Source organism: Schistocerca nitens, chromosome 8 (assembly GCF_023898315.1).
Source record: "Schistocerca nitens isolate TAMUIC-IGC-003100 chromosome 8, iqSchNite1.1, whole genome shotgun sequence".
Lineage (NCBI taxonomy): Eukaryota > Metazoa > Arthropoda > Insecta > Orthoptera > Acrididae > Schistocerca > Schistocerca nitens.
The window spans coordinates 339,217,592-339,240,706 of record NC_064621.1 but is presented as its reverse complement, the minus strand read 5'-3'; the positions used below and the strand labels follow the sequence as shown (position 1 = coordinate 339,240,706).

Below are 23,115 nucleotides of genomic sequence, written 5' to 3'. Positions count from 1 at the left end.
ATAACGACATTTCGTCGGAGCAGCAATTTAAAGAAACGACTAGTACCGAATATACGATTATCGCTAACGCTTTGTGTGTGGCAGCAGTGCATTCTGTTCTCACAGCTGCCGCGTACGCGTCTCACTCAATTGCAGAAGGAGTTCTTCCTGCTACTTCGCTACGATATTATAGGATCTGAAAGCTCGGTGAACAGAAGCTGAAGTAAATTTGCTATTTGAGCGAAGGCTTCAGAATTTTACCGGCTGAAAGTTGAAGAGAGCAAGAAAAGGTGGAGGCGAAATGTAATCAACTTTATCCCAACCAGTAGTCTTGCTGATCCCAAATTGCACTTCCCACCGTCGGCTGTGTAAATGGAAAAAGAATTCAAGAATCTGGCTTTTGTAGCTGATTAATAGTATTGCGGGAATTGTTATTCATCAAATTTAGCTACCTTGTTTACAAAATGACTTGCCAGTAAAATACAACACAGCTGCTAAACTTTACTTTGATGACACAACCACTTAGTGCTACTCTCAAAGCAAGGAAATGTAGAGTAAAATTGTAATAAAAACTGATTTCTGGAAACGGATTTTTCTCAGCTATTAATCATAGCCTGTGGTGTGCATACTGTAAGACCTTCTGTACACACACCATCAGATTATTTGACTTGTCGCTCTAACGAAGTAGGCGAGTGTCAGCAATATGTCTCGTGGTCTTATCGTGGCGTGTTTATCTTCTGCCGTTAGGTCAGACGATAGAAATGCCACTTGCACGCTTAGAGTAGCAGATTGACGGTGACCAACATTAAACAGAACTTGATTAATTTTCACACACATTTATTAAAATAATAAATATCGTAGATATTACGTAACTTGATTCTGGATGCTGTTTACAATTGACAATCTGAAGTTCCTTTGGTCTTGGTACGTTAATCTTATTCTCACATATCTCTGATACTTGACAAAGTGTCTGTTCATTTTTCTTCATGGCTATGTACTGGAATATGATAATCTTACTAGGCGCAGACTGAAACTTGACTACAGACTAGTGCAGACTAATGCAGACTGACTAATCGGAGGTCTGTACACTCGTTATAATACCTCGAGCGTTCAGGTATCACTGCGCGATTGTGATCCGCGAGGAGAAATGGTTCTACGTTAGCAGCAATCTATCTCATTGGCTGCGTTACATATTAATACGCGGATCGGCGGAAGCAGAATTTGGTCCGTCTTTATGGCAGCGCCATCTCGTAGTGCGGAGACGGACGAGCGCTGCGCCTGCGCTGTTGTGCTTAGCGGGGCGTGCTCTAGTGGGAAAGTTGTGTACGCGCTGACTACGCGGAACTATGTACACAACATAGTCGATATTCTGTTATTACTAATTCATAAGTAACACACTATTAACACATTAAGAGGCGCAAATAAAAGCTAATCTGCCTAAAACTACAAGACTTTTTCTTGTTTTAGCTCTAATTCTTTCAGAAAGTTTACACAATTTGTAACTAATTTACCACAATGATACATTTAATTTATTGTGTGTAGTATTTTGCATTTAACTAGTATTTTTCAGTAATAATTAATTTTTATAAAACCTACTTACAAATTATAAAAGTTGCTAAATTTGCATTGCAAGAAGTTAGTTTCAAAGTGAAGGGGGAGGGGTAGGGGGGGGGGGTCTGTGAGTAGAGAATCTTAGGCAATTATGCCAGGGGCGCAGTATCACCTCAGTAAGGCTCTCCGTGGCTGTATGCTGAAATACAGGGCGTATCAAAAAGAGTCACACGTGAGATGAATATCGGCCAGCTCTTCGTAACTAAACCTATCCGTAGTACTGCTATGTATCACTGTTAACGCACAACTAACACTGCCGGGCCGGCCGCTGTGGGCGAGCGTTTCTAGGCGCTTCAGTCCGGAACTGCGCTGCTGCTACGGTCGCAGGTTCGAATCCTGCCTCGGACATGGACGTGTGGGATGTCCTTAGGTAGGTAGGTTTAAGTAGTTCTAAGTGTAGGGGACTGATGACCTCAGATGTTAAGTCCCATAGTGCGTAGATCCATTTGAACCATTTTTGAACACTGTCGGAAAACAAAATCCTAGACAGCAAGAGCAGTATTGAACGCACAACTGAGGACAACGACTTAAAAGCGGCATTACTGTTGTCAACAGCAAGCGCCGTGAGCGACTGGCAACAAGACACACGGCGCATACTGCCAACATTTGCACTGTTGTGAACTACTTTCAGGACAGTACAGATAGAACTGGGGCAAGAGACCAATTAAAACGCAATAACTTCGTATCGAGCCCTCGTAGACCATGGTACCCCCATGCCAAAATACGCAGAAGGTACCACTGAACAACCTATATATCAAGAAAAGCATCTTACATTAAGAATAATTTCCTCAGTATTTTTTATTATTTACATGAACACAGGTTCAATTTGTGTTTTACATAAATAATGCTAACTGGCTGCGTTTATTAATTTCACACTCTGTCTTACGAAATGTATTAACACGCACGAAATGTACAATGTACAACAGTTAAGTTGTATCCTACAATTGTATTTTTGCTTTTGCCCAGTAACACATCAAATATACAGAAACGTATTAAGTTGGCGTCTTTTCTGTTTTAATTATTCTCTTTATTTTATGTTGGGAGAATCTCATTTACATTGCATCAATGTACTGGCCAGTAACTTGGCCACATGTTACGTGATTGACTATGTAACCTTCCCATTGGATCCTCTCTACTCTTTTACGTAGTTTTATGTTACATTCTTACCGTCGCTGAGAAACTGCACCTTACAGCACTGAGCATGAATGAATTCATGATGCTTTAAAGTTATTTTTAATACCATTGTCGGTATTACTTACAATGTTACAACACTTGCGTTATTTTTATATTCTCGCTCGTCATTTTTCATTTACCCAGGTGTTATCTGTAGGTGATCTACTAGTCGAACCAAAGCCGATCATCATTAATCAAAAAATAGTGATCCCGACAGGTTTTCTCTACACTGTATGAGTTAATTTTTAGCAGCATAATCTAATTACTGTAGCGTAATCCGATGAGTTCGGAAACAAAGTTCTTTTTTATTTGTCTCGAGTGCATCGCTTAACACGAAATTCTTTTAACAGGTAAAAAGGTCTCGAGCCCGTCACTTTAGTGTTAAACATTTTTGACGTAATATGTTTCTCGTATTTCTGTCAAATATACTCCTGGGGGCGTGACACGCCTTCACATTCAGCAACAAATTTCTGCAGACAACCAATATGAATGACATTATTCGGTGTGAACTCTACATGTTCATACATTTTCCGTTCCAAGTAACCCGTAGCATCAAGTCCTCGTAATGTCTGCTCCCTCTTACAGCGCTCGAACAGGAGTGCCACTACCGGAGGAGGTTCGAGTCCTCCTTCGGGCATGGAGTGTGTGTTGTTCTTAGCACAAGTTAGTTTAACTTAGTTTAAGTAGTGCGTAAGTCTACGGATCGATGATCTATGCAGTTTTGTCCCTTAGGAATTCACTCAAATTTGAACATTTGAACAGGAGTATCCAACCCGTGCCCAGCAGGCTGCATGCGGCCAACAGCAAGTGTCATCGCGGTCCAAGAAGTCAACATCTATCACACGAACGGAAAAAATTGCATAAAATTCATTTTATGTAAATTTATGATAAACTGAATTATAAATTCTCAATTTGGAACCCCCGCCACAAGATGGTATTCCCTCATTAGGATCGTCCCATTCCCCCCTTTTTTTTAAAGCCCGCACACACACACACACACACACACACACACACACACACACACACACACACACAATATGGGGAACATTAATAAAACCAACAAACTGCAGCGACGGATTCCTGACGGGAAAGGAAGGAAAAAAGGTACTACAAACATATGTCCAGAAATGGATGGTATACGTGCAACAACACATCTTTCCGTAACAAAATACAGAGCTACATCGCAACCACATCACAACAGATGTTCAAATTACCCTCCATGGGTGCAAAGTCGTGCAGGCTACACGTAATCGTACTTTGGCTGATACCACGCTGGTGAACCCCTTGCCTGGAGCATGTGGTAGGGTTCGTCTCAGTTTCCTGTGGAACGCGGTGCTTCAAATCTGGTGTATGGACAGTCCGCCGCTTCCATGCACGTTCGTCTGTCTGATAGGACCCATGATTATTTTCAGTCATAATGGCTATGTTTGTGAACCGTGACTGTGTGAGATAATTATTTATTTCAAGTTTCTGCTACCAGTCACTTTTTATTTTATGCTTAATCTAACATAATGCAACTCGTTTGGAACATGTTCTTTTCATATTCAAGCGTTTGTACATACATACATACATATATACATATACAATAACATCGAAGCAATTTGTGCAGTGGCAATCAGTGACAAAATATAATGTGCAATAGTGTAATGTCAGTCAACAGCTCCGCCATTACACCAGTGATGCAAGTGAAGTAGCAAGATGATGTAATTGCTGTGATATACATAGTCAACAACAAAGAAGAAAACCAGCAGAAGACATCACTAATTTCGAGTTCTAGATATACACTGCCCCCCTCCTTCCCCCCCAAATGCCACACTAGCAGCTACAGTAAAAAACAAAGTGTTCTAGATTAATCTAGTTTAAGACTGTTTATTTTTAAGTAACATTTCTCTATGTATGTATGTATGTACGTATATATGTATGTATGTACAAACGCTTGAAGGTGAAAAGAGCATTTCGAAACGAGTTGCATTATGTTAGATTAAGCATAAAATAAAAAGTGACTGGTAGCAGAAACTTGAAATAAATAATTAAGGACCCATGATGACACAAGCGCCCAAAAAGGGCTTGAAATGTTGTGTGATGTGGTTGGTGTCCATGAGGGTACTTCTTGTGGTATAACCGTGCCGCCTCTCGACCGTTTCCATCTGCTTGACCGTTGAGTATGATGCACCATTGATGCAGCCTGCAGCACACAAAGAACACACGGCATCTGGTCAGAGAAAATTTCATTCGTCGGTGCCATCTAAAGTGGCAACAATGCATTTCCGAACACACGTTGATAGGATCTTTTTTCTCAATTTCCCGTGAGCAATTCGTCCCTACAGTTTGTATGTTTTATTAATGTTCACCCTGTATGTATATGTGATCACCCGCCGAAGCTGTCAGTAGCGATTTATCGGATTTGAGCCTCACTATTCGCCGCTGGCTGAGCACCGACTGAAGTGCCACCTCTCACCTGTGCCTCCATCATCAGCGCTGCGGCCATGCTGGCGGAGGCGGCGTCGTCGCACAGACGGAAGCGTTACGTCGCGACGCGGACAGGCGAGCGGTGAGCGGTGGTGGGACCACGAGCCGGAGCGGCTGTACGCGACGCGCTGAGCGTCGCCGGCGACTGAGGAGGCCGACGTCAGGTCGGGCGTCTCGGCTGGTCGCGTGGCTGCGAGCCGGCCCGGTGGTGGGGAGGGCGCCGGCCGCCACTGATAAACAAGCGACGCCCGACCGCGAGCGCGCACTCCGCTCGCGGAGCCGTCCCACGCTGCGGATCACTTTCCACCGTAGGGGAAATTTGAAAACTGAACAAATCACGGAATAATGCAGATAGAGAGCTACAAATTGACACAAGTGCTTGGAATGACATGAGATTTTATTAGAACCAAAAATATACGAAAGTTCAAAAATGTCCGACAGATGGCGCTTCATCTGATCAGAATAGCAAAAATTAACATAACAAAGTAAAACAAAGCAAAGATGATGTTCTTTACAGGAAATGCTCAACATGTCCACCATCGTGCTGTAGTCGAGGAATAATGTTGTGAACAGCACTGTAAAGTATGTCCGGAGTTATGATGAGGCATTGGCGTCGGATGTTGTCTTTCAGTATCCCTAGAGATGCCGGTCGATCACGATACACTTGCGACTTCAGGTAACCCCAAGGGCAATAATAGCAGGGACTGAGGTCTGGGGACCTGGGAGGCCAAGCATGACGAAAGTGGCGGCTGAGCACACGATCATCACCAAACGACGCGCGCAAGACATCTTTCACGCGTCTAGCAATATGGGGTGGAGCGCCATCCTGCATCATCGTACGTTCCAGCAGGTGTTTATCAGCCAGGCTGGGGATGATGCGATTCTGTAACATATCGGCGTCCCTCTCACTCGTCCTTGTAGCAGTTACAAAACCAGAATCACGCATTCCCTCGAAGAAAAAAGGCCCGATAACGGTAGATGTGGTAAATCCAAACCATACCGTGACTTTCTTGTCGTGCAATGGAGTTTCCACGACAGTTCTAGGATGTTCGGTAGCCCAAATTCTGCAGTTCAAATGGTTCAAATGGCTCTGAGCACTATGGGACTTAACATCTATGGTCATCAGTCCCCTAGAACTTAGAACTATTTAAACCTAACTAACCTAAGGACAGCACACAACACCCAGTCATCACGAGGCAGAGAAAATGCCTGATCCCGCCGGGAATCGAACCCGGGAACCCGGGCGTGGGAAGCGAGAACGCTACCGCACGACCACGAGACAAATTCTGCAGTTGTGGGCGTTGACAGACCCTCGGAGCGTGAAATGAGCTTCGTCGGTCCACAACACGTTACTCAGCCAATCGTCATCTTCCGCCATCTTTTGAAACGCCCACACCGAAAATGCCCTCCGCTTCACTAAATCGCCAGGTAACAGTTCATGATGCCGATAGATTTTGTACGGATAGCATCGAAAGGTACGCCTCAGTGCCAACCAAACAGTAGTGTATGGAATGCCGGTGCAACGTGCGACTGCACGAGCGCTGACTTCCCCGTGCATAGACGAACCCGCTACAGTCTCCATTTCTTCCTGAACTGTCTCAGCAGCATTACGCCTTGTGCTCGGTCGGCCACTACGGGGTTAATCGTCTAAACAACCCGTGACTTCGAACTTCGAAATCATTCTCGCCACAGCTGCATTTGTCAAAGGACCTTTACCCGATCGAATCCCCTTCCTATGCCGATAGGATCGTAACGCTGAACTAGCACATTCCCCATTCCGATAATACAGCTTCACTAAAAGCGCCTTTTCACGTAACATCAACATGCTGCGACTCCTGACGCATCTGATTCTCTCTCTCATTACAGATCCTTTTATACACGATCGTCATGTGCAATCACTGACGTTTTGCTGTCCAGCGCCATCTGTCGAAATTTTGTGAACTTTGTTTTGTTTTTTGGTTCTAATCAAACCCCATGTCATTCCAAGCATGTGTGTTAATTTTTACCTCTCTATCTACATTACTCCGTGGTTTATTAAGTTTTCAAATTTATACTGACTTTTTGATCACCCGGTACACTGAAGCGCCAAAGATACTGCATGCGTATTCAAATACAGAGATATCTATCAGGCAGAACACGCCGCTGCGGTCGGCAACCCCTATACAAGACATCAAGAGTCTGGCGCAGTTCTTAGATCTGTTACTGCTGTTACAATGAGAGGTTATCAAAAGTAACGAGGTGTTATAGTCGATGCACGAGCGATGGGACACAGTATCTCCGAGGTAGCGATGAGGTGGGGATTTTCCCGTAAGAGCATTTCGTGAGTGTACCGTGAGTATCAGGAATCCGGTAAAATATCAAATCGACATCGCTGCGGCCTGAAAAAGATCCTGTAAGAACGGGACCGACGACGACTGAAGAGAATCGTTCAATGTGACAGAAGTGCAACCCTTCCGAAAACTGCTGCAGATTTCAGTGCTGGGACACCAACAAGTGTCAGCGTGGGAACCATTCAACAAAACGCCATCGAAATGGGCTTTCGGAGCCGAAGGCCCACTCGTGAACCCTTGATGACTGCACGACACAAAGCTGTACGTCTCATCTGAGCCCGTCACCACCAATTTTGGACTGTTGATGACTAGAAACATTTACCTGGTCAGACGAGTCTCGTTTCACATTGTATCGAGCGGATAGACGTGTACATAAACGATCTGGTTGATGGTATTGACAGCAGTCTTAGACTGTTTGCGATGATGCTGTAGTCTACAGGAAAGTAGTATCACACGAAAGTTGTGAACAAATCAATCAGGATTTGCAGAAAATGAATGCGTGGTGTAATGACTGACAGTTATCTCTCAATATTAGTAAGTGTAACCTACTGTGTATAACAAGGCGAAAATCCCCATTAATGTACGAGTACAAAATAAATGCCCAATCTTTGGAAGCGGTAACGTCCGTCAAGTATCTGGGTGTGACTATTCGAAATGATCTGAAATGGAATGATCAGATTACACAAGTAACGGGTAAGGTGAACTCTAGATTGCCGTTTATTGGTAGAATCCTGAAGCGATGCAGTCCTTCAACAAAGGAAATAGCTTACAATACGTTAGTTCGTCCAGTCTTGGAGTATTGTTCGTCTGTATGGGACCCTTACCAGTTGCGTCTGATTCAGGAGATTGAGAAGGTCCAAAGAAGAGCGGCAAGATTCGTGACTGGTACATTTAGGCATGGCGCGAGCGTTACAAATCTCATAGAAAGTTTGAAGTGGGACACTCTTGCAAATAGACAGCGCGCTAAACGGAAGGGGCTGCTCACTAAATTCTGAAATCCGATCTTCACCGAGGATGTAGAGCATGTATTATTACCACCAATTTTCAAATCGCGCAATGATCACCAGTCAAAGATAAGGGAAATAAGAGCTCGTACTGAGGCGTTCAGACAGTCGTTTTTCCCTTCGCCGGCCGAAATGGCCGTGCGGTTAAAGGCGCTGCAGTCTGGAACCGCAAGACCGCTACGGTCGCAGGTTCGAATCCTGCCTCGGGCATGGATGTTTGTTATGTCCTTAGGTTAGTTAGGTTTAACTAGTTCTAAGTTCTAGGGCACTAATGACCTCAGCAGTTGAGTCCCATAGTGCTCAGAGCCATTTGAACCATTTTTTTCCCTTCGCGCGATCCGTGAGTGGAACAGTGGGGGGGGGGGGGGGGGGGGGGATATGACTTTGGCGCGAATTGTGCCCTCCGCCACACACCGCTTTGTGGCCAGCGGAGTATATATGTAGATGTACAGGTATGGAGACAACCTCATGAGTCCATGGACCCTGCAAGTCAACAGGGGACTGTTCAAGCTGTGGAGGCTCTGTAATGGTGTGAGGCGTGTGCAGTTGGAGTGGTAGGGAACGTCTAGATACGACTCTGACAGGTGACACATACATAAGCATACTGTCTGATCACCTGCAGCCATTCATGTGCATTGCGCATTCCGACGGACGTGGACAATTCAGCAAGACAATGCGACAGCCCACACGTCGAGAACTGCTACAGAGTGGCCTCAGGAACACTCCTGAATTTAAACACTTCTGCTGGCCACCAAACTCCTCAGACAGGAACATTATTGAGCATATCTGGAATGCCTTGCAACGTGCTATTTAGAAGAGATCTCCACCCCTTCGTACTCTTACGGATTTACGGACAGCCCTGCAGCTTTCAAGGTGCCAATTCCCTTCAGCACTACTTCAGATATACTCGAGTCCATGCCACGTCGTGTTGCGGCACTGCGTGCTCGCGGGGGCCTTACATGATATTAGTTAGGCAGGTGTACCAGTTTCTTTGGCCCTTCAGTGCATAATCTTTGACCAGAATTTGGCCACTTCCAATGCATTTTCCGTTGTCTGGTGAAGGTCGTCTTCTGCGCAGGGGGCTGGACACAGTCAACACTGAAGCGTATCTTGAAACGTCTGCTCTTCCCCGCAGTCACACTGGGTTAGGTTTTCTCAACGTATCCCCATTTTAGCAGGTTAACCCGTGTTCTGCACACTCAGCATATTCGAGGACAATTCTCATTATGATCAGGAGGTAAAGATTCTGAATCTTTTTCAATCAGGAGGGTGAGATGTCTCAGCCCTCCATAGTTGCAGCCTGGCTTCTTCGCAGCGGTTGTCAGTTTCTCCGATATTCTGAGGGAACTTTTCCTTGACCTTAGTCGTTGTGGGTAGGGTTGTCGCCCTCGCATGGGATGCGTTTTTTCTGCTCCAGCTTCGTTCTTTACCTGTTTGCTGCTATTTCTGTTCGAACAGGAGGCGGAGCAATTCCTGCAAGGTATTGAGATAGGTGGTCGTGGGATAGTGAAGGAACCAGAAATACCGGTAAGAGTCTACAGAAATTACATGAATAACTTAGAAATAAATTTCCTCGGTGTAGTGAAGCAGCTTGAAGCACTTAATACGGGCAAGTCTTCGGTCCAGGTAGCGTACCAGTAAGGTTCCTGTCAGGGTATGCCCATACACTTAGGTGACAATACTCATTGGATGGCGAGATGCACGTATACAAATGGAGATAAAATCGCATGCGCTAGGTATAAAAGGGCAATGCGTTGGCGGAGCTTTCATTTGCACTGTGATTCGTATGAAAATGTTTCTGACGTGATTATGGCAGCACGACGGGAATTAACAGACTTTGAATGCGGAATAGTAGTTGGAGCTAGACGTATTGGACATTCCATTTTGGAAATCGTTAGGGAATTCAGTATTCCGAGATCCACATTGTCAAAATCGTGCCAAGATTACCAAATTTCAGGTATTGCCTCTCACCGCGGAGAACGCAGTGGACAACGGCCATCACTTAACGACCGGGAGTAGGGCGTTTGCGTAGAGTTGTTAGTGCTAACAGACAAGCAACACTGCGTGAAATATCCGTAGAAATAAATGTCCCCACGCGGGTTAGCCTCGCGGTCTGGGGCGCCTTGCCACGGTTCGCGCGGGTCGCCCGTGGGAGGTTCGAGTCCTCCCTCGGGCATGGGTGTGTGTTGTCCTTAGCGTAAGTTAGTTTAAGTCAGATTAAGTAGCGTGTAAGCCTAGGGACCGATGACCTCGGTAGTTTGGTCCCATAGGAACTTACCACCACCCCAAATCAACATCGGACGTAAGACGAACTTATTCGTTAGGACATTGCAGCTAATGTCGTGGAATTAGAGTTGAGATTTGCAACAATAGAGGAGGGTGAAAAGAGCTTATAGGAATTGACGTTTTTGCCGGATTGTGGCGGGAGATTTTTAACAGCAAAACCATTATGTCATTGGGCAGAAAATGTAACTTTGTAAGGGCTGGAAGACGTAATTTTCTAGGTGAAAAACGCAGGAGACTTCCGTTCTAACTTCTAAAACGAAAAAGACTCAGGCTTGGGGCGCAGATAGAGGAGGAGAACTTTGCCTTACGAGGCGGTACAGCACGGTTCGCATCGCTCCCATCCGGGACGGCAGGCTTTGGAGGCAGCTCTCCTCGGCGGCGGAGACTGACAGAATCGAGTGAGCGAGTTCATAGCAGGGCACTTAGAGGTGCACATTTGACGGCAGCCAGACACGCCATCAGCGGTCCACTCACGTTACATCAAAGAGCATGGTGAAAGCAACTCGCAGTACTGGCCCCTTAGGTCAAAGGGAACTTAGGAATTCAATATCATTTTCGATCTAGTCTTCCCATTATCGACCTTACAGTCTAGAGTTGTAAAACTATCGTAAGCTACCGTAGACTATAACAAGTAAGTGTAGACTAAGGTAGTTTCGCTGGTAGCCTTAATCAGTTCCGATCGTAACCATGTTACCTGTACGTTAGGTGTGTTGCATACCTGCTGGGCGTCGCCTCATTTCAATCGCTTTGTTTGTGCGGCGACTGTCGACTGTCTATAAACTGGGTGAGATTACGTATAGCGCCACGTAACCTGTGGAACGTTTTTGTTCCACATATATCTCTTCCTGTCTGTTACTGATCAATAAAGAGTTTTTATAGCATACTCGACAACGTCAATGTTTCAATTATTCAAAAAACGTTGATTTGCAGGGTGAAACGGATGGTGTAGCAAAAACAAAAAACAATGTTGATTTATCATACAGCGCTAGAAAACGGAATTTCCTAAGAAGAAGTAAAGTTTTTTTTTAAAAAAAAAGAAAGAAACATTGCTTCAGTATGTACATCGTCGAGCTTATATAAAACAAACTCGACAATGTCAATGTTTCAATTATTCAAAAAACGTTGATTTGCAGGGTGAAACGGATGGTGTAGCAAAAACAAAAAAAAAAGTTGATTTATCATACAGCGCTAGAGAACGGAATTTCCTAAGAAGAAGTAAAGTTTTTTTTTAAAAAAAAAAGAAAGAAACATTGCTTCAGTATGTACATCGTCGAGCTTATATAAAACATGTTTCCGTTATTCATAAAGAGCCTCACACTTATCAATAAAAACAAGAAACTCTTGCCCTTTATCAGGATGAAAAACGTTCTATTGTGTACAAAAAACAACAATAATTATCCATATGTAGACTTGTTTATGATTGTGCGTGTAAACTGCACGTGCATCAAAAGTAACTGCTTTGGTTACATAAAAGCGCAAAAGTTCCAGGATATCTTGATTTTTGTACCGTGCTTATAAATTGCAATTTACATTTTGGAAGGACATAAAATATACAATGGAGAAATACTGAACAATATGCGGCTCTAATTATATGCATAACAAACAAACAAGAAAAGAAATTGAAGTCGTCGGCTCCCATTATCTCTCTAACACATTCATTCATGTTTCTTTCCCCACTAATGCTACCAATTCAACAGGTAATCGTTCCCGGGTTCGATTCCCGGCGGGGTCAGGGATTTTCTCTGCCTCGTGATGGCTGGGTGTTGTGTGATGTCCTTAAGTTAGTTAGATTTAAGTAGTTCTAAGTTCTAGGGGACTGATGACCATAGATGTTAAGTCCCATAGTGCTCAGAGCCATTTGAACCATTTCAACAGGTAATCCTACCACTTACTACCTCATTTATGTCCTGTACCAAAACTACCGAACCTTAACAGAGCGCAACACTGGACAGTCACACTTGCATGAATAACTTCAGTTTCCCTTTCGGGCCACACAGTCACTGTTATTAACGTGCATTTAAATTTTGGTAATGAATGCAGAGTCACACAATATACACTCCTGGAAATTGAAATAAGAACACCGTGAATTCATTGTCCCAGGAAGGGGAAACTTTATTGACACATTCCTGGGGTCAGATACATCACATGATCACACTGACAGAACCACAGGCACATAGACACAGGCAACAGAGCATGCACAATGTCGGCACTAGTACAGTGTATATCCACCTTTCGCAGCAATGCAGGCTGCTATTCTCCCATGGAGACGATCGTAGAGATGCTGGATGTAGTCCTGTGGAACGGCTTGCCATGCCATTTCCACCTGGCGCCTCAGTTGGACCAGCGTTCGTGCTGGACGTGCAGACCACGTGAGACGACGCTTCATCCAGTCCCAAACATGCTCAATGGGGGACAGATCCGGAGATCTTGCTGGCCAGGGTAGTTGACTTACACCTTCTAGAGCACGTTGGGTGGCACGGGATACATGCGGACGTGCATTGTCCTGTTGGAACAGCAAGTTCCCTTGCCGGTCTAGGAATGGTAGAACGATGGGTTCGATGACGGTTTGGATGTACCGTGCACTATTCAGTGTCCCCTCGACGATCACCAGTGGTGTACGGCCAGTGTAGGAGATCGCTCCCCACACCATGATGCCGGGTGTTGGCCCTGTGTGCCTCGGTCGTATGCAGTCCTGATTGTGGCGCTCACCTGCACGGCGCCAAACACGCATACGACCATCATTGGCACCAAGGCAGAAGCGACTCTCATCGCTGAAGACGACACGTCTCCATTCGTCCCTCCATTCACGCCTGTCGCGACACCACTGGAGGCGGGCTGCACGATGTTGGGGCGTGAGCGGAAGACGGCCTAACGGTTTGCGGGACCATAGCCCAGCTTCATGGAGACGGTTGCGAATGGTCCTCGCCGATACCCCAGGAGCAACAGTGTCCCTAATTTGCTGGGAAGTGGCGGTGTGGTCCCCTACGGCACTGCGTAGGATCCTACGGTCTTGGCGTGCATCCGTGCGTCGCTGCGGTCCGGTCCCAGGTCGACGGGCACGTGCTCCTTCCGCCGACCACTGGCGACAACATCGATGTACTGTGGAGACCTCACGCCCCACGTGTTGAGCAATTCGGCGGTACGTCCACCCGGCCTCCCGCATGCCCACTATACGCCCTCGCTCAAAGTCCGTCAACTGCACATACGGTTCACGTCCACACTGTCGCGGCATGCTACCAGTGTTAAAGACTGCGATGGAGCTCCGTATGTCACGGCAAACTGGCTGACACTGACAGAGGCGGTGCACAAATGCTGCGCAGCTAGCGCCATTCGACGGCCAACACCGCGGTTCCTGGTGTGTCCGCTGTGCCGTGCGTGTGATCATTGCTTGTACAGCCCTCTCGCAGTGTCCGGAGCAAGTATGGTGGGTCTGACACACCGGTGTCAATGTGTTCTTTTTTCCATTTCCAGGAGTGTAGATATCAAACACTCTATCATGGTCTATGTTTTTGACGAAAAGAATTGTAAATACCACAACTGAAATTTCATTGGTATGGCCAAAAACTTCTCAAATGTTAACTTAATCCGTTGTGCACATTCAGTCCAGCACTGATTCTTAAGTGTAGATCTGTCTCAGAGTTCGTTCCGCCATAGATTGGTTTTCACAAGACAGGGATTTCAAAATACACTCCTGGAAATTGAAATAAGAACACCGTGAATTCATTGTCCCAGGAAGGGGAAACTTTATTGACACATTCCTGGGGTCAGATACATCACATGATCACACTGACAGAACCACAGGCACATAGACACAGGCAACAGAGCATGCACAATGTCGGCACTAGTACAGTGTATATCCACCTTTCGCAGCAATGGAGGCTGCTATTCTCCCATGGAGACGATTGTAGAGATGCTGGATGTAGTCCTGTGGAACGGCTTGCCATGCCATTTCCACCTGGCGCCTCAGTTGGACCAGCGTTCGTGCTGGACGTGCAGACCGCGTGAGACGACGCTTCATCCAGTCCCAAACATGCTCAATGGGGGACAGATCCGGAGATCTTGCTGGCCAGGGTAGTTGACTTACACCTTCTAGAGCACGGGGGCGGAGGAGAAGGGTTGAAGTGGACTGCAGTACTCGTCGTGGGGCTGTGTATCACTGCAGCTGCGGCGGGGTCGGAGCCTCTCCGTCGTTTCTAGGTCCCCGGTTAACATACAATACAATACAATACCGGGCATGGAGAAACGCTTTCCATTTCCGATAATATTTTACGGAGATGTTCACAGGCTGCCTAAGGGGAAAACTGTGCGTGTATCGAAATTCTTTTGCTTCATTTCTCTGCATCAGTTCTCACTAATAATATCAAAATCGGTACCAACTTCTTCGTAGGTCTTTACAACGACTTTTGTTATATACGTACCAGTTATGGTTACGCCCAATTTTCCACATTCTAATGGTTTTTGTTTTAGTGGTTCAAAAATGGTTCAAATGGATCTGAGCAGTATGGGACTTAACTTCTGAGGTCATCAGTTCCCTAGAACTTAGAACTACTTAAATCTAACTAACCTAAGGACATCACACTCATCCATGCCCAAGGCAGGATTCGAACCCGCAACCGTAGCGGTCGCTCGGCTCCAGACTGAAGCGCCTAGAACTGCTCGGCCGCGCCGGCCGGTTTTGTTTTAATGTAAATTATTTTTACGTTTATAGGTACTCTCTCTTTACACTGGACTTTGAAATGTCACGTCCGTTTTTAGTTATGTAAAATCGTATTTTTTCCCCTTTTTTCTTTGTTTTCAGCGGCAGAGAAATGTTGCCAGAAATAGCTGTAATTGAAGTACGCTCTTGTGGACTGTTTATTAACTATTATATTTGTGGTGGCTGTTCATACCGACATGTTTGAAAGAGCAGACGTAACACGTCCATGATTTCACGGCCATACATATACATGATCAAAGAGAAATACTGATGCAACTGCATGAGAGCAATCAATTAATTCAATGAAAATTGCCATATTTGTATTTTTCCTTTAGGAATGGTCAGTTTCCTGAATGATTTAAGTACTCAGTAGTAAAGCCGCTTTATAAAAAGGGAGAAAAGGATAATGCAGACAATTTTTGAACTATTTCTATGTCATCAGTGTTTGCCAAAGTTATTGAACAGGCTGTGTATGTAAGGATACTTGATCATTTTATATCACACGATTTGTTATCAAATGTACAGTTTGGCTTTACAAGTCGTTTAACAACTGAAAATGCTATATTCTCTTTTCTCTGTGAGGTACTGGATGGTTTACACAATAGGTTTCGAACGCAAGGCATATTTTTTGATTTAACTGAAGGCGTTTGATTGTGTTGATCACAAAATATTGCTCCAGAAGTTGGACCATTACAGAGTATGGGTGGTAGGTCACAATTGGTTCACCTCTTACTTTAGCAACAGACAGTAAAAGGTCATTATTCACAATGTTGAGAATGGCTGTGGTGTGGGGTCTGAGTGGGGTATGGTCAAATGGGGAGTGCCCCAGGGATCAGTGTTGGGGCCACTCCTGTACCTTATTTATGTAAATGATATGCCCTCTAGTATTATGGGTAACTCTAAAATATTTCTGTTTGCTGACGACACTAGCTTGGTATTAGAGGATGTTATGTGCAATACTTGCTCGGTTTCAAATTGCGCAGTTCATGACATAAGTTCATGGCTTGTAGAAAATAAACTATTGGTTAATCACAGTACGACTCTGTTTTTACAGTTTCTAATACATAATTCAACAAAACCTGACGTTTTAATTTCACAGAATGGACATTTGGTTAGTGAAACGGAACAGTTCATATTTGTGGGTGTTCAGATAGATAGTAAACTGTCGTGGAAAGCCCACGTTCAGGACCTTGTTCAAAGACTTAATACTGCCACTTTTACTATTCAAACGGTATCTGGAGTGTTCGTTCAACACGAAAATTAGTCTACTTTGCTTATTATCATTCGCTTATGTCATATGGTATTATAAATTGGGGTAACTTTTTCCATTCTAAAAGGATATTTTTGGCTTAGAAACTGGCGGTTCGGGCAATAAGTGGCGTAAGATCACGAACCTCTTGTCGACTCCTGTTGACGAGTCTGGGTATTTTGACATTGACCTCTCAATATCTATATATATATATATATATATATATATATATATATATATATATATATATTCCTTACTGTCAGTTCTTGTTAATAATATTAGCTTATTCTCAAGAATAAGCAGCTTTCACTCAGTTAATACTTGGCAGAAATCAAACCTGTATATGAATCGGACTTCCTTAACTCTTGTGCAGAAAGGTGTGCAGTATACTGCTGCATCCATTTTCAATAAGCTACCGCTCGAATTCAAAAATCTTAGCAGTAATCCACTTGCTTTCAAATTGAAACTGAGGAGTTTCCTCATGGGTCACTCCTTCTATTCTGTAGAGGAGTTCCTTGAAAAATTAAGCTGATTCTTGTTGTATTGTTGATTGCGTTTACTTAAACTTATGGATTGACTTTTTCGGGTTCATCAACATTTTATTTTCTTCTGTTATTACTTTTAAGTTATAATTTAATGTACTAACATGTTCCATGACATCGGAGATGTGCTCCTCAATTTGGTCCTACGGAACTTGACGTGTAAATAAAATAAAAAATAATAACATCCCTGTAATGGACTGTCCTGTACAGAGTCCTAACTTGAATCCTATTAGGATGTTTTGGAACGCCGACTTCCTGCCAGGCCTCACCGACCGACATCGATACCTCTCCTCAGTGCAGCACTCCGTGAAGAATGGGCTGCAATTCCCAAGAAACCTTCCAGCACTTGACTGAAAGTATGCCTGCGAGAGTGGAAGCTGTCATCAAGGCTTAGGGTGGGCCAACACCATATTAAATTCAAGCATTTCCGATGGAGGGCGCCACGAACTTTTAAGTCATTTTCAGCCAGGTGTCCGGATACTTTTGATCACATAGTGTACATAGCATCCCCTACCTTTTACCCTCATTGCTCGTAGCTTCACACTGGTTGCCGCAAGAGGCCGGACGAATAATACATCTGCACCGAATGATCGTTAATTACTGTCAAGGCGAATATGTTTGTATATGTGGTTTCTGATGTTTCTGACGTTTCCGAGAGAACAACCAGCACCCATATAATGGTAATAAATACGCCTTGACGACATTTCATGACATCTTTAGCGTGGGTGCACCATAGGTCCGACATACTGCTGAAAAGGATCATGGTCAGAGGGGCGCTACAGAAGTAGTGTGCAACACGTTGGGAATTTGGGTTGGACAGCAGCGTGCACGGATAGCAGAATCAGTTAAGGGGGTCGCTTGCGTAAAGTGAAAAATCCGGATCTGAGTTCCAATTCGGCACAAATTTTCCCTTGCCGCTATTGGATTATGTAAGAGCCATCGTGGTCCTGATATCTGTATTTCTCTTTCATCATTTTTATGAACAGCTCTAAGGAGGCAATGTTGTGGAGTGGTATCTGGAAAAGACTGTTGAAAGAAATACTTCATCTGTGTAGAATAAATATGAATTGGATTTGAGAGGTACAGCGGAACTTGTTGTCATTACATAATGACGATGCGTTAGACCCATTTGGTGGACTTTATATTTAATTATTGTGTATTTAATGTATAAAGAACTGTGGAGTTTTAGAAGGAAGTCAAAGAAGAGAACTAAATGTCTCTGAGCACTATGGGACTTAACATCTATGGTCATCAGTCCCCTAGAACTTAGAACTACTTAAACCTAACTAACCTAAGGACAGCACACAACACCCAACCATCACGAGGCAGAGAAAATCCCTGACCCCGCCGGGAATCGAACCCGGGAACCCGGGCGTGGGAACCGAGAACGCTACCGCACGACCACGAGATGCGGGCAAGAGAACTAAATAGCTTGAAGAGTAGCCAGAGGTGTTTACTGGTGAGCATCCACGAGCAAGAAGGGAAGAGCCGATGGTATTTTGGAAATGTATAGTGACCGATATCGTCTGCGTTAAATACGACAAGTGCAGTGGCAATTGAACACTGAATTAAGTCGTACTGGCGGAAGAAGAATAAAGAAACACTTACTGTCAAGGGTTGGTAATCTTATTGGAGAAAGAGGAAACGCGTGTACAGACTGTCGCATGTGAATGTCTTATGTCGAAAACATCAAATTTTACGTGAAAATATTGGGCTTAGGAACAACATTAGAATAGAAATAAATACCTGAAGGATAGCAGCGTGAATTTTGTGTGAAGTTAATAAATAAATATAATTGGTCGTGTACTCTTTACTAATCGTGTTTTCGCTAACATGCCCGTCAAATCCCATCCAGAAGTTTTCGCCCATTTTTCTTAAGACTTTTATTTATATCGTTTTGAATGGAGTACTTTCCGTAGCAATGTTCTGGTTGCACAAATTTCCATCGAAATTTATTCATTCTGAACGCCGAGGGCAGCCATTTGTAGCAGATAGTGATGATCTCCTCCACCAGCAGGAGGACTAGGGATAATGCAGAATCCAACCATAGCCTGTGATACCAGAAAAGTATGAACCTCTCATAAATAAATCCCTGGTTACGTGGAACAATAACCAGCGCTAAATTCTCCTGTCGGAGAACAAAAACGGCGAATATGTTCCTCTTACTTTTCCCCTGTACCTAAGTGTTTACAATTTCCGTCTAAAATGCGCCCTCCCCTATACCTACGTGTCAAAGTTCGCCAATCTGGGAGCGTAGAGTTCTCCCAAGCCTATATATGGTCTCCACTTACCCGTACTTTTCATTTCCACTGCCCCCTCTCTCTTTTGCTCCCACTGCTTCTATCCCTGTCAATCTTTCTTTCTGTTTTACTGTCACTGTACCACACTGATCATCAATGTCTCCTCTCTCTCTGGCTAAAACTGCTATTGTCTACATCCTTCTCTCTTTCTCTGTCACTGCCACTTTTTACCTCCTATAATCACTGTCTCTCCTACAATTTTCTCTCAGTAGCATTGTCTTCTCTCTCTTCCTCCTCACTCTCCTACTCTCTTTCAGCACAAAAAAGCGCGAATATGTTCACATACCAACATTTTTTTTTTAAGGGAGGCGGAATGAGGACTGTCGCCGCTGGTTTCCCATTTCTCTGTCACAGGCTTTTAAAGAGGAACATATTGGCCTTTTTTGTGCTCCGACGGGAACATTTTTCCGCTAGTTCCATCGTTTTCCTTGCTACAGCAGAGTGTGCTGCATGTATCACAGGAATTCTATAGATCAGTACAGTTTATTTATATACTTGGGTACATTTATATGCTTTGACACACATAAACAGCAAAAAAGTACGCATAACATAAGGTTAGCACAAAATCGTTTGTTTACATTTTTTTCTGGTTGCTTTGCTCATTGATCCTAATTAATAGAAAGCGCCCGGCTTATGATTCCTATTTTAAAAGAGTAAAAATGTTATTAGAAATATTTTACTCAATTTTCAGTCTTTCCAATTATACATAATTTTTGGCAGTCTTTTAACTTCTTTTCAGGCATGTTTAGGTCCTACATAGCCTATTCATTGTCACGGCAACACCGCTTTGGTATATTTACAGAGGCGAGAAGTGCCCATTATATAGATACAGCGCTTTAAAGTTTTACTGGAGAAAAAATATTGACTAGAAACATAGCTTGGCTACCTGAGAACCCTTACGATAACCCTAGAACACTTGCCATGTGTTCAATACATCAGTCAAAACTAAATTTACATTTTAGACCGGATATTACACGTGTATTTTACATGCGTAAATACGATAACTTTGAACCATTGTAGCTCGGTAACTGATAATGATGAAGAAAAAAGTTTCAAGGTTCAGGGATAACATCATCTTAAGAACATTTCGACGATTTACCATAAATATAAATCAAAGAAGTGACCATCCCCACAACTGACACTTCTGATACCCAAAAAATCATAGTTTTTCGGGTGTCTCTTGGTAACAGATACAGATATGGAAAATGGCGTTTCTAGGAAGTCTAAGGGATGTATAGTTAAAATTTGAGGCGTTTCCGCCGCACGGTGCAAAAACGGCTGAAACCTGTTTTTTTTTTTGTTTTGTTTTGTTTTGTTTTGTTTTCCGCGTACGTGTGGTAAATCTGAAGCGCTGGATCTCTGTAACAGATGTTGTTGTTGTGGTCTTCAGTCCTGAGACTGGTTTGATGCAGCTCTACATGCTACTCCATCCTTTCCTAGCTTCTTCATCTCCCAGTACCTACTGCAACCCACATCCTTCTGAATCTACTCAGTGTATTCATCTGTTGGTCTCCCGGCGGGGTCAGGGATTTTCTCTGCCTCGTGACGACTGGGTGTTGTGTGCTGTCCTTAGGTTAGTTAGGTTTAAGTAGTTCTAAGTTCTAGGGGACTGATGACCATAGATGTTAAGTCCCATAGTGCTCAGAGCCATTTGAACCATTTTTGTTGGTCTCTCTCTACGATTTTTACCCTCCACGCTGCCCTCCAATACTAAATTGGTGATCCCTTGATGCCTCAGAACATGTCCTACCAACCGATCCCTTCTTCTAGTCAAGTTGTCTCACAAACTCCTCTTCTCCCCAATTCTATTCAATACCTCCTCATTAGTTATGTGATCTACCCATGTAATCTTCAGCATTCTTCTGTAGCACCACATTTCGAAAGCTTCTATTCGCTTCTTGTCCAAACTAGTTATCGTCTATGTTTCACTTCCATACATGGCTACGCTCCATACAAATATTTTCAGTAACGACTTCCTGACACTTAAATCTATACTCGATGTTAACAAATTTCTCTTCTTCAGAAACGCTTCCCTTGCCATTGCCAGTCTACATTTTATATCCTCTCTACTTCGACCATCATCAGTTATTTTGCTCCCCGAATAGCAAAACTCCTTTACTACTTTAAGTGTCTCATTTCCTAATCTAATCCCCTCAGCATCACCCGACTTAATTCGACTACATTCCATTATTCTCGTTTTGCTTTTGTTGATGTTCATCTTATATCCTCCTTTCAAGACACTGTCCACTCCGTTCAACTGCTCTTCCAAGTCCTTTGCTGTCTCTGACAGAATTACAATGTCATCGGCGAACCTCAAAGTTTTTATTTCTTCTCCATGGATTTTAATACCTACTACGAATTGTTCCTTTGTTTCCTTTACTGCTTCCTCAATATATAGATTGAATAACATTGGGGATAGGCTACAGTCCTGTCTCACTCCCTTCCCAATCACTGCTTCTCTTTCATGTCCCTCGACTCTTATAACTGCCATCTGGTTTCTGTACAAATTGTAAATAGCCCTTCGCTCCCTGTATTTTACCCCTGCCACCTTCAGAATTTGAAAGAGAGTATTCCAGTCCACATTGTTAAAAGCTTTCTCTAAGTCTACAAATGCTAGAAACGTAGGTTTGCCTTTCCTTAATCTATCTTCTAAGATAAGTCGTAGGGTCAGTATTCCTCACGTGTTCCAATATTTCTACGGTATCCAAACTGATCTTCCCCGAGGTCGGATAATGTCATCGAAAGTTTCGAACTTCCTCGAGAATATCTTTTTAGAACGAATGGTACAAAATTCGACGATATGTCATGATTAGGAATCATGCAAATGGCCATCCCCACACGTAAATCAGCATTTATATGCTAGATGGCTGTACACAAGTTTGTTGGACTTGCACTTAAATGTAACGGAGGGTCGCCAGCGTGTAGGTGATGTTTGCAATGGGAGAGAATAGTTAACGTGAGAAAAGTAATGGACCCAATACTGCTCCTTATGGGTCATCTGATGCTACGTACTTGCACGGTGACATTTGCTTCTAATCATTACACATTGCTGGCTGGATGTAGGCTATGCGTGAAGCCAGTGTACAGCAGTTGAAGAAAATTTTGACTTGTGAATTTCGGTACTGGAATGTCAAAGTCGACAGAAATCCATAAAGCACATAATAGTCGCCTTTTGTTTGTGCGTAGCTTGTTTCAGTTCGTGAGTCACTTTTATAAAAACAGTCGTCGTGCTGCGATTTAGCCGGAAACCTGGTTGTTATTCATCTAAAAGGTTATCTGATGTTAAATAATTATTAAGCTGTTCGAGGACTATGTATTCCAAAGCCTTGGATGATGCTGATAGAAAGCAAATGGGCTTGTAGTCAGAACGCTATTTGGCAGATTCCTTCATGAGTAATGGTTTTGTGAGTCCCTGCTTCCACGCTGTTGGTAATATACTGTAGGGTAGAGAAAGGGAAAACATGCCCATTATATTG

General features: G+C 43.7%; 1 protein-coding gene across 1 annotated transcript in view; it reads right to left on the bottom strand.

The window, feature by feature from the left end:
- LOC126198954 (myogenesis-regulating glycosidase) overlaps window positions 1-5,361 on the bottom strand; it is a 750,462-nt gene extending 745,101 nt beyond the window's left edge. The window contains exon 1 of the mRNA XM_049935600.1: window positions 5,222-5,361. Within this exon, the coding sequence (XP_049791557.1) occupies window positions 5,222-5,251 (30 nt within the window). The 5' untranslated portion in view covers window positions 5,252-5,361. The remainder of the gene's footprint in view (window positions 1-5,221) is intronic.
- Window positions 5,362-23,115: the final 17,754 nt, after the last annotated feature.